This window comes from Elephantulus edwardii, unplaced genomic scaffold (assembly GCF_000299155.1).
Source record: "Elephantulus edwardii isolate Elephantulus edwardi_28Jun2011 unplaced genomic scaffold, EleEdw1.0 scaffold00274, whole genome shotgun sequence".
NCBI lineage: Eukaryota > Metazoa > Chordata > Mammalia > Macroscelidea > Macroscelididae > Elephantulus > Elephantulus edwardii.
In genome coordinates this window covers 2,817,549-2,828,754 of record NW_006400024.1, presented here as the reverse complement: position 1 = coordinate 2,828,754, position 11,206 = coordinate 2,817,549, and the positions used below count along the sequence as shown (strand labels likewise).

General features: G+C 50.1%; 1 protein-coding gene across 1 annotated transcript in view; it reads left to right on the top strand.

The window, feature by feature from the left end:
- Positions 1 to 317: 317 nt before the first annotated feature.
- The window catches only part of EXOC3 (exocyst complex component 3), a 31,978-nt gene continuing 21,089 nt past the window's right edge, over positions 318 to 11,206 (top strand). Inside the window, exons 1-5 of the mRNA XM_006900157.1 lie at positions 318 to 461; positions 1,846 to 2,065; positions 3,101 to 3,782; positions 6,489 to 6,606; positions 7,519 to 7,644. Coding sequence (XP_006900219.1) covers positions 318 to 461; positions 1,846 to 2,065; positions 3,101 to 3,782; positions 6,489 to 6,606; positions 7,519 to 7,644 — 1,290 coding nt within the window. The remainder of the gene's footprint in view (positions 462 to 1,845; positions 2,066 to 3,100; positions 3,783 to 6,488; positions 6,607 to 7,518; positions 7,645 to 11,206) is intronic.

Below are 11,206 nucleotides of genomic sequence, written 5' to 3'. Positions count from 1 at the left end.
TTCTCTCACTACTCTAAAGGGCCCCTTTGGCAGTAGGAAACACATAGACTATTATGGAGATTGATTTTGAAATTTAGATGCACTCTTATTGATTGTGCTTGGCTGTACATGTTCATATCCTTGAAGATGTATCATGGGGGGGTTGCAACAGATCAGTGATTTTGTCATCCATTCCATTGATGCTTCTGTTATGATTGACTGTTTAGGGAGGGATATGTTTGTAAGTATTGCTACTTTTCTAACATGTCTACCTTCCTCTCCACTAAACACAAGACCTCTAGTATGACAGAGATGAGCGTTTTGCCTACGTTTTGATCATGGAGGAGACAGACCGGGAAGCTGTTGCGACAGCGGTCCAGAGAGTCGCTGGGATGTTGCAGCGCCCTGACCAGCTGGACAAAGTAGAGCAGTATCGCAGAAGAGAAGCTCGTAAAAAGGCCTCTGTGGAGGCCAGATTGAAGGTATGGAGGCAGAGCAGTCACCTTCCTGCCTGTCTGTTCCTGGGCAGAGGCGGAAATACTGAATTTCAGACACCTTGACCAAATGATTCTTTTCTATATGCTTAGTGTTGTCATTATAATCGTTAAATTAAACTTGGTGGTAATGTGGAGACGTGAAGCTGAAATTTACTCTAGGAGATTCTTGTCACCACTATATTCTGGTCAGAATATTTACAAAGACGGTCTTGGGAATGTGGAAACAAGCCCAGCCTCTCCTCCCAGGAGTGTTTCCTCCCTTTGTACAGTGTGAGGGGTTTTGAACCCATTTTTACTCATTAGATTCTATTCTGTGGGGCTTTGCTGGGACACACAGGGATGTTTATTTCAGTGGATACAGGCATTGCAGAGGCTGCCCTCTGTTAGGAAGAGGAGAGAGGGCTGAAGGACTGGTTGAAAGTGTGAGAGGGCGGGAGAAGAAAGGACTGCTCCTCTGTGGCCTTTTATAATCTGGATCAGCTTTCAACCTACTAAGAAGACATTAAGTTTGACTAACACTTGTAATATGTAGACAAAAAGTTAAACCAGGTCCTGCTATAGTAGATGGCAGAATGGCCTATTAATTCTCAATTAATATGATACTGAGTTAATCTCTAAATTTGACAAACGTGATAACATCCAGGTACTAGCAGACTTCATCAGAGAAGGTAAGAATCCTTTACCTGTGTCACCAGATCTCCTTGCGACCCTGCTAGTCCATTTTGAGAGAGCAGTACTTGGAGTCCGTAGGGTTTTAGCCTGTGTTTCTGTCTGACCTAGAAACTTGTGACATTAACAAGCCTTCATCAGTCATGACTTAGAAGCTTTGAATGGTCTCATAATAGTTGATTCATTGTTAACTACAACTTAGACGCCCTGGGTGAGGTGGTCCTGGCTTTGACTGTGACGCCAGCTTCTCTCCAGCTCTCCCTGGCCCCTGCCCTCTCTTCTGGTGTGAAATTCACTGGGTGAGGTGGCGACTAGACAGTGACTGAATCTGTCACGTGACCCTGCTCCCGTGGGGTGGCCTGTCCTCGGGCAGAGTCCGTTCCCGGCTGTACATTAGGAACTCTTTGCAAAACTGATCAGAAGGTCTTGACCTTTTTTCCATTTGGGAACTGGGGCTGTCCCGGGAAGGAGGTGGGAGGTGTGTTTAGTCCTGTGGTGTTTCAGCAAAGCTCTCTATGTACAACATGAGACAGCAAATGAAGCAGAAGGACTCAGGTCTGTCTTGGTTCTCATTCTGTTTCTGTTTTTCCTTCTGGGTCTTGACTGTGCCTTCTGTGCACATGGCTCTTAGCTGGATTTCTGAGAGGAACGTGTTTTAAGCGGGAGGCCGTGCATGCACCCCACCGTCCTGTCTCCACAGGCCGCGATCCAGTCCCAGCTGGACGGTGTGCGCACAGGCCTGAGCCAGTTGCACAGTGCGCTCAGCGATGTGAAGGACATCCAGCAGTCACTGGCGGACGTCAGCCAGGACTGGAGACAGAGCATCAACACCATCGAGAGCCTCCGGGATGTCAAGGATGCCGTGGTGCAGCACAGCCAGCTTGCTGCCGCTGTGGAGAACCTCAAGAACATCTTCTCAGGTGCCAGCACGCTGTGGACCGCACCCTGGCCCTCGGCCACATGAGGCTCATGGGGAAGAAGTGCAGTGTTTGTCCCCGCTGGGCTCTGCCGCTCTGTCTCAGAGACAGCCAGGAAGATGCCTGCAGCTCAGAGGCCGCAGGAGAGGAGACTTGGCTGAAGTTTGGAATCCGGCTTCTCCCAGGCGCTTTCTCTGCCACAGCCTTGCTGCTGGATAGCAGCACCTGAGTGGCCTGTTCCTCCCGGCCTGCACTCTGAGGGGAGGGTGACTGCAGGGCTGTCTGGGAGGGGGAGTACCAGCACATTGTGAGCTACACGCTGTTGGAACCATCTCCCCACATGGCACATCCTGTGTAGATTACGTGGGTCTCATCCCCGGGCGGGCCAGCTGTCCCCCGGATCTCTGTCCAGGCTATTGCTGTCGGCATCTGCAGACTCCTCACGCGCAGTGCGTGTTATGGGGCCCCTGGCTGCTGCATAGGACACCCTGGGTGGATGGCGACTCACCCTCTCCCTGGCCGCATCTGTGTCCTCAGACACCTCTGCGCCGGCCAGCTTTGGCCTTGCTCTCCCAGTCGCCAAGCTTCTGGTGTCACTGCCTCTCTAGAAAATCCTACTGGCAGGATGTAGCCCTCACAGTGTAGCTGCTGAAGCCATACCTTCCCATCCCCTCCTGTGGACTTTAAGCCTGCTTCATGTCCCCTGCTGGGGCCCTTGTCCTGCACAGCCATGTGCAAGCAGGAACGCCAGTGACCAGGTTCTTGTGCTGCTTCTCCCATGGGAGTCCCAGGTTCTCGGGGCTGGCTGTGGGGTGGCTGCTTCCTGTGTGCCTTCCTGGGTGATTTTCCTCAGATGCCCACAGAGCCAGCTAGCTCATCGCCTTTTATACTTCCCTGTTGGTGTGTAGCCTCCAACCTAGTAAAGTTGGAGACCAGAGTGGCCATGCTGAGAGCAGGCCGGTGCTGTGTCCATGTTTTTACTGAAGCCCTGGCAGGCGTGGCTCTCTCTGACGTCTGCGTGTGTCCTTGGCCCCCCAGTGCCGGAGATCGTCCGAGAGACGGAGGACCTGACGGAGCAGGGGGAGCTGCTGCAGGCGCACCGGAAGCTGATGGATCTGGAGTGCTCCCGAGACGGCCTGATGTACGAGCAGTACCGCATGGACAGCCGGAACACTCACGACATGACGCTCATCCAGGGCTACTTCGGCAGCATGCAGCGCCTGTCGGACGAGCTGGCCAAGCAGCTGTGGATGGTGCTGCAGCGGTCCCTGGTCACCGTCCGGCGCGACCCCACCCTCCTGGTCTCTGTTGTCCGCATCATTGAACGTGAGGAGAAGATTGACAGACGCATGCTGGACCGCAGCAAGCAGACCGGCTTCATCCCACCCGGGAGGCCTAAAAAGTGGAAGGAGAAGATGTTTGCTATCTTGGACAGAACTGTGAGCACCCGGATCGAGGGCACACAGGCTGACACACGCGAGTCTGACAAGATGTGGCTGGTCCGGCACCTGGAGATCATTCGCAAGTATGTCTTGGATGACCTCATTGTCGCAAAAAACCTGATGGTGCAGTGTTTCCCTCCCCATTATGACATCTTCCGAAACCTCCTGAACATGTACCACCAGGCCCTCAGCACACGGATGCAGGACCTGGCATCAGAGGACCTGGAAGCAAATGAGATTGTGAGCCTATTGACTTGGGTCCTGAATACCTACACAAGGTAGGAGCCTGGCATCTCTAGTCTCCTGGAGACATCTGATGGTGGGGACAGTCTGAGTCTGTAAGAATCCTGTTCTTGGCAGAGCCAGGCACTAGGGTAGCTCTCTGATCTGTGGGGACTGCTCCCATGGTCACAGTGGTTATCTGAGAGTGGCCAAGCTCTGGGAGGGTCTGCCCTGAAACCCAGTGTGTATGTTGGTGGCCCTTCTGTCTGTGATACCTTTCCTGTGGTCACAGTGGGTTCTGAGTGTGGCCAGGCTCTTGTGCAGTACTTCACAGAGTATGTGTGTATGTGGCGCATTCGTATGTGAGAATGGCCCTGTGGACACACTGGAGGCTGAGAGTAACCAGTCTCTCTCATGGGGTCTATCCCAGTGTACATGTATGTGGCTTGTTTATATGTGGAATGGCCCTGTGGTCCTAGCAGAGACCGAGAGTGACCGAGCTCTCGTGGTGTCAGTTCTGATGGCCAGTGTGCGTGGTCTGTCTGGACTCTCTTCCATTGTCACTGCAAGTGTCTGGGCACAGCTCTGATGGGGTTGACTCCAGTGCCTGATGTGAGTTCAGTGCCGTGGTGTCAGCACAGAGCAGGCCCAGTCCCTTCTCGTGACAGATGGGCTTCTCTCTGTACATCCTCCGGGGAGCCAGGACACCCTCTACAGGCCCAGACCTTGGGCGCGTGCCCAGGACTCGGGAGAGATCGCCAGCTCTCCTCCCGGGCTCCCAAAGCACCGTGTCGCAGGGATGCTGCCTTCCAGGGGACCCTGCTTCATCCTGTGTCTTTAGCGTGAGGCCCTGCAGAGGAGCAAGGTCCATGCTGTCACCAGTAGTTTGAGGTTTGAAGGATGTAGTGGTGGTCTAGAACTCTTCATGGTTTAAGGAGAGAAAACACTGGTGTCCTTTTATTTATCTAGTTGTGAACATGGAATAATTTAAGGAGCTATGTTGTGAACCCAGAGAGATGAGGTTTGAGTCCACCAGCAGCTCCATGGGAGGGAGATGGGCAGTCTCTCCCTGTCATTTACTGCCTTTGAAAACCGCTGGACGGTCAGTTATGGGTGAATTCTAACTCAGTGAGACCAAACAACAATCGTTTAGCGATGAGAGTTGTCTTTATGTGTGCATTTCTACTTTCTGACTTTTTAAGAAAAATGTCTGTTTTAAGAGGTAATTTGGACGTTTTAATACAGAAAAATAGAAAGGAGGACACCGACACTCTCCCACAGTGCAGGTTTGCTGGATGATGCTGATGCTTGTGGAGCGTGGAGCTCATCGTCTCCTTAGCCACTTGGTCCACACATACCTGTGGGCTCACAGCCTTCCCTGGAAGTGGACAGCGGGTCAGCAACAGAGGGTGAATGGAACCCAGCCAGGCCAGCCCACTGCCCTCCCAGCCCACCATAGGTGACAGACCAGCACAGGGTGGGAATGATAGTGTGCTCCAGACCCCAGGGAGGGTAACACTCCTCCCCACTAGGGACAACCTGCCTTGGGTGTCTGGCACGTGCAGTTTGAAGCTGATGTGTTCTCCTCACGTAGAAAGCTCTTTGGAGCCGTGCACTCTATTGTGCTGGTTTTTGATTAGCGAGCTGACCCGCCCAGTCTCCATATCCCACCGTCCACAGACACCCTTGGATGGGAACACCCACCTGTGGAGGCTTCTAGTCAGATAAGTCGTCATCTGATACCTGCAGGTGTTTGTAAGTACTTTTTAATCAGGAAATCTAGGATTTCTTTCCAGCCCCATACCAGCTGTTGGTATTAGTGTTGTTTTCTTGAGAACAGTTAAGAGAATGTTGTCCATCGTGAGTGATGCCAAGTTATTGAACCTTAGACCAAGAGCCCAGCCAAAACACATGTGTCAGCGCCTTTTTATCCACACTTTTTATCAAGCTGAGTTTACATTCCTGGCTGAAACACAATAGATTCAGTGGATGTGCTTTCCCTGGTTCTCTCTGGATGAGGAAGGCACGTTTCCTAGTTCTCTCTGTGGGGTCTGCCCTATGGATGAGGGAGGCAGTTTTCATGGTGTCTGGTTTGTCAAGTGAAGGATTCAGCTTTGCTCATTTTTTCCATGTTTTGCCCACTCTGGCTCCTCCCTCCACAGAGATGAAGATCACACATCAGTAGCTGTTCTCTTTCGTTGGCACTCCCCTGGATTTTCAGTCTCTGTCAGAGAGAGAGAGAGAGTGTGTGTGTGTGGTGTACGTGCGCGCACACAGATATATATTGTTCTGCCTGTAGTGTCCATGTCCATTGTGTTTTACACCATTCCTCGTTCATATTTTGTCCCACACAATCATTCTCACACATCATGTTTTATAAATTAGTCAGATGGGACCTTACCCATCTTCTGACCAAATCCTTCCCCTAGCCTTCCTGACTTCTGTCTCGTTTTTAAATATTCAAGTACTTCCTGTTTCCTGAGCACTGGACAACAGAGTGATCTTGCTCTCAGGGGGTGACCCCTTGTGTCCAGCTGGCCAGTCAGTGAGAGAGGACCTAGTGGGAAAGAAACTGGTCTGGGAACAGCTGTAGGTAGGAAGCGAGGTGGAGCTTACCTGTCATCTCCTGGTGGTATCGCAGGAATCATCATCTCCGGGGCCTTTGGGTGACTAATGGTGTGTTCAGTAAAACAGTAGCACTTCCGTAGGAACCTGTCAGGGTTCTCCTATGACTTCCTCCCTCACCCCTGGTTTTTGTGCAGTGCGGAGATGATGGGAAACACGGAGCTGGCCCCGGAAGTGGACACCGATGCCCTGGGGCCCCTGCTGTCCCAGCACGTTATCTCCGAGTTGCTCGGCACGTACATGTCCACTCTCACTGTGAGTATAGCTGGTTCGTGCCTGTGTGAACCCAGGAGCTCTACTCTAGGACAGGGTTTCCTGGTGCAGGTGGTGGAGGAGGGTGTGTAAGTCAGTCTTTACCCTGTCTTCCTGGAGGGTGTTGGAGCTGTTTCTGGAACCTCTGCCAGTTAGGGGAGGAGAGCACCCTCAGAGTCTGGAAAGTGTCTGTCGTAGAGGTGGACCTTGTCTCCTAGCTGGAGGAGGCCCCTTGGGCTTACAGGGTCTCCTTGGATCAGAGGAGACCCTGGCAATGTAAAACTCTAGGTTGGGAATAGCCCCCGGCCCAGTGTGAGGGGAACGAGATTGCTCTCTTGGTAAGTGGGGTGGCCTGGGTGGAGGCTGGGCTCCTGCTCTCGTGGGTCCCACCTAGTCTCCCATCTCTGATAGGGGCCATGCAGGGGTCTGAGTGATCCACAACCTCCAGGCTCCCCACATGGAAAGACAGGGCCTGCCCCCTGGGAAAAGGTGTGAGTCACACTACATGACTGACCCATGGAAACTGTCCCAAGAAAGGCTAGGAAGGCTTTCGTGCTGCGGTCAGGCTATGAGGGGGCAAGGCTCCCTGCATGACTCCTCACTGGGTGACATGGCCAGCCACCGCCTTGGCCCAGCACAGCTCCAGAGGCTTTCTTCGCCCCTAACTCAGGCACACCAGGATTTTCCAGTTGAGCCTTGTCTTTTTTCAGGGCTGGAGTTCTGAACAGCTTTGCTAGTGTGCTGCACGGGGGAATAAGGACTCATCTGCCCATGGCAGAGGCTCTGGAGAGACCAGAAGTGCCTCTCTGGGTGAACAACAGCTCGCAGCAGCCATGTGCTGTCTGGGAGACAGTCCTTGCTTCAAACACCATTTCACCTTTCCTACTCTCCTATTGCTAAACTCTCCTTCCATAGTCAAACATCATTGCGTGGCTGCGGAAAGCACTGGAGACAGACCGGAAGGACTGGATCAAGGAGACCGAACCTGAGGCTGACCAGGATGGCTACTACCAGACCACACTTCCTGCCATCGTCTTCCAGGTATGACACTGGGGACATCCAGCTCAGGGCCCTTGGCTGTGGTACGGTTTTGGGGATTTACAGACCAGCATATTTCCTAGGTCTTCATTTGTGGAGCACTATAGAGACATTGAAGTTCAGTGTCCTCTGAGCTTTTGTTTCTCTCTCTGGAGATGAAGCTGAGGCTCACTCTTGCCAGATAATTTTGCCTGAGGTCACTAATGACTACTTTCTCTCCTGTTTATGCATTTGAACTACAGCCTAGTTGTGTGTGATTTTACATATGACTTTGAACTTTGAGTTGGTCTGCCAGGTTGTTCCCTAACGTTGGCTGTGGGTGTCTTCAGTCACCACCAATTGGGTGTAACCCAGGAGTGTCAGGGGATTGGTATAATCTTGGAGGACGAGAGGATTGGGTGTAATCTAGTAGCTTTACGGGATTGGGTAAAATCTGGACGCTCAAGAAAATTGAGTCTAGACTGACAGCTGTTCCACCAGCATCCAGCATCCGTTTCCTTCCCCCTTCCCTAGCCTGGCCTTCCTCCCCCAGCCAACCCTTGATAGGATAGCCCAGGACTCCAGTCACTCTGTCTTGCCTCATACTTCACACTGCTGCCACTCTTCCACATTGCTGCGAGTCTCTGATTTTACGAGGCTCTAAGTCTCCGTTCCAGGTACCACCTTTAGGGAAGGATTTCTCTCTGAGGCAGTTCTGGAGAAAGGCCCTTGTCTCTGAGCTGCTGCAGTGTCCTCTTGCGTCTTAGTGTTTCTGCTCTTGATTTGCAGCACCCTGCTGTTGAAGTAGGGTAATTTCCCTGGTGAGGACAACATCTCTTCTGTATCTGGTAGGCTGGTGGTGTTTCCTTGGCCTGAAGTTCTGTAACCATTTTGGGTTGAGGGTCTTTGCTGCTTGAATCTCCTTGACTGTGGCAATCCCCGTAGAGCTTTGGAGGGAGGGGAATCTACCTGGCACGAGAAAGCTAGGCCAGGTGCTGATTGTAGAACAAACCGTCAACTACTCTTATGCAAGTTCAAACTAAGGCTAAAGAAAATTAAATTTTCCAGGACCAAAATTTGACCTTGAGTCTATCCCACCTGAGTTTAAAAATCACCTTTGAAACAGGTTTGAGGCCTTGAGTGCTAATGAAAGAAAACGAGATGAGCTTTGGAAGGGATTACAAGAGTATCATTCATGGAGAAAGCAAGAGGTCATTGCAAAGAAGAGGAGGAAGAAAAGACCAAGATGGTTGTCAGTCTCTAGACTCTAAAATGTTGCACGGGAGCACTGAGACGTCAAAGCACGGGGAGGGAATCAGGAAGTTAAGGAGCTGAGCAGAAGATTTCAAAGGGCAGCTCGGAAGACAAGGAGGAGTATTATAATGAAATGTGCAGAGAGCTGGAGTCAGAAAAACAAAAGGGCCGAGTTCGCTCAGCATTTCTTAAGCTGAAAGAAGAACAAGTTCAAGCCTTGAGTTGCAATACTTAAGGATGCTGTGGGCAGAATGTTGAACGATTCAGGAAACATTAAAAAGATGGAAGGAGTACACCAGAGTCGCTGTACCAAAAAGAATTGGCTGGCACAGAGGAATGTTATGAAACAACATATGAGCAAGAGGCAGTTGTGATAAAGGAGGAAGTTTAAGCTGATCTGAAAGAACAAGATCCCAGGAATTGGTGGAATACCACTTGACATATTTCGACAGACAGTTGCTGTCCTGGACATGCTCACCGCGTTGTGCCAAGAAATCTGCAGGACAACTACCTGGACAACTGACAGATCGGACAGTTGGCATATTTCTGTCCCAAACATGAGTGACCTGACAGTGTGGAAATTATCCAACCGTATCCCTCATATCACACACTAGCAAAATTCCCCCTGAAGATTATCTAAAAGCAACTGGTACAGTACATTGACAGCTAGCTACCAGAAATGCAGGCCGAGGTTAGAAGAGGCTGTTGCATCAGAGATGTTATCATCAATAGCAGATGGATCTTGACTAAAAGCAAAGATTACTAGAGGAATGTCTATATGTGTTTCATAGCCTATGCAAAGACATTCGACTGTATGGATCACAACAAATTGTGGCTAACCTTGAATGGGTATGCTAGAACACTTGATTTATCCTCATGCAAAACTTATGCTTGGACCAGAAAGCAGTCCTCGGAACAGAGCAAGGAAACACTGCATGGTTCAAAATCGGGCAAGGAGTGCATCGGGGATGCATCCTGTCTCCATACTTTTCAGTCTGTGTGTGGAACAGATCATTCAGGAAGCTGGACTTTATGAGGAGGAATGTGGCTTCAGGATTGGGGGAAGACTCATCAACAATCTACATTACACAGATGACATAACCTTATTTGCAGAAACTGTGGAGGACCTGAAACATTTGCTGCAGAATTTCAAGTCCTGCAGTCTTCAATATGGATTGAAACTCAACATCAAAAAGACAAACATTCTCACCACTGAGGAAATTTGCAGCACCATGATAGATGGAGAATAGATTGAGATAGTTAACAATCAGCTTGCTCGGCTCCTCAGTGAACCCTCTTGGCGGCAGCAGTCCAATGCTCTGGGGAAGGCTGCTGTCAGGGACTTCTAAGAGGTGCTGAAGAGCTACGGTGTCATTCTGGAGACTAAGGTGTGTTTGATTCAGGCCATAGTCTTCACTGTTACTGGCTGTGCATCAGCTGGACAATGACCAAGGATTACAGAAGAAGAATTGATGCCTTTGAGTTGTGGTGCTTGAGAAGAGTATAGAACAGTCATGGATTGCTAAGAGAACAAACAGGTGTGTCCTGGAGAGGGTGAAGAGTGGCTACACCTTGGAAGCAAGGATTTTGACGCTGTCTCACATACTTTGGACATGTTGCCAGGAGGGAGCAGTCCTTGGAGAAGGACATCATGCTTCGAATGGTGGAGGGAAAGCTCATCAAAGACCCTGCATGAGATGGATTGATGAGATGGATTGACACAGTACCTGGTACAATGAGATAGGTGTGTGAGAGTCAGTGACACTGGCTCAGGATAGTTCAGAATTCAGAGCTGTTGTATATAGGGTTGCTATGAATCACAGGTGACTTAAAGGCACATAACAGTACTGTGAGGTGAATTTCCTAAATCTTCATTTTAGTGCTTCATTCATCTTCGTGTTTCATTTACTTCTACCAGCCACCTGCTTTTGAGCATAAGATACTGACATCTTTTATCCTACTATTTTTCTTCCTGTCACCTGATATTTTCTTCTTTAAATAGAGACTGCTGAATAATGTTAAATATATACTTTAGGGTGTGTTTGTGGCTAGCCAGGCAGAAGCAAGCTTCTCTCATAATACTATTTACAATGAGCCATTTGGAAGTTTAACAGCACAGCAAGTGATAAATGTTGGAGAATATGTGGAGAGATAGGAACTCTTATACACTATTGGTGGGATTGTAAAACAGTACAGCCCCTCTGGAAGGCAGTTTGGGGTCTCTTCAGAAAGCTGAACATTCAAAACAGTTATGAGATAACATCTCACCCCAGTCAGAATTGCAAAATTTAACAGAACAGCAAGCCACAAATGCTGGCGAGGTTGTGGAGAA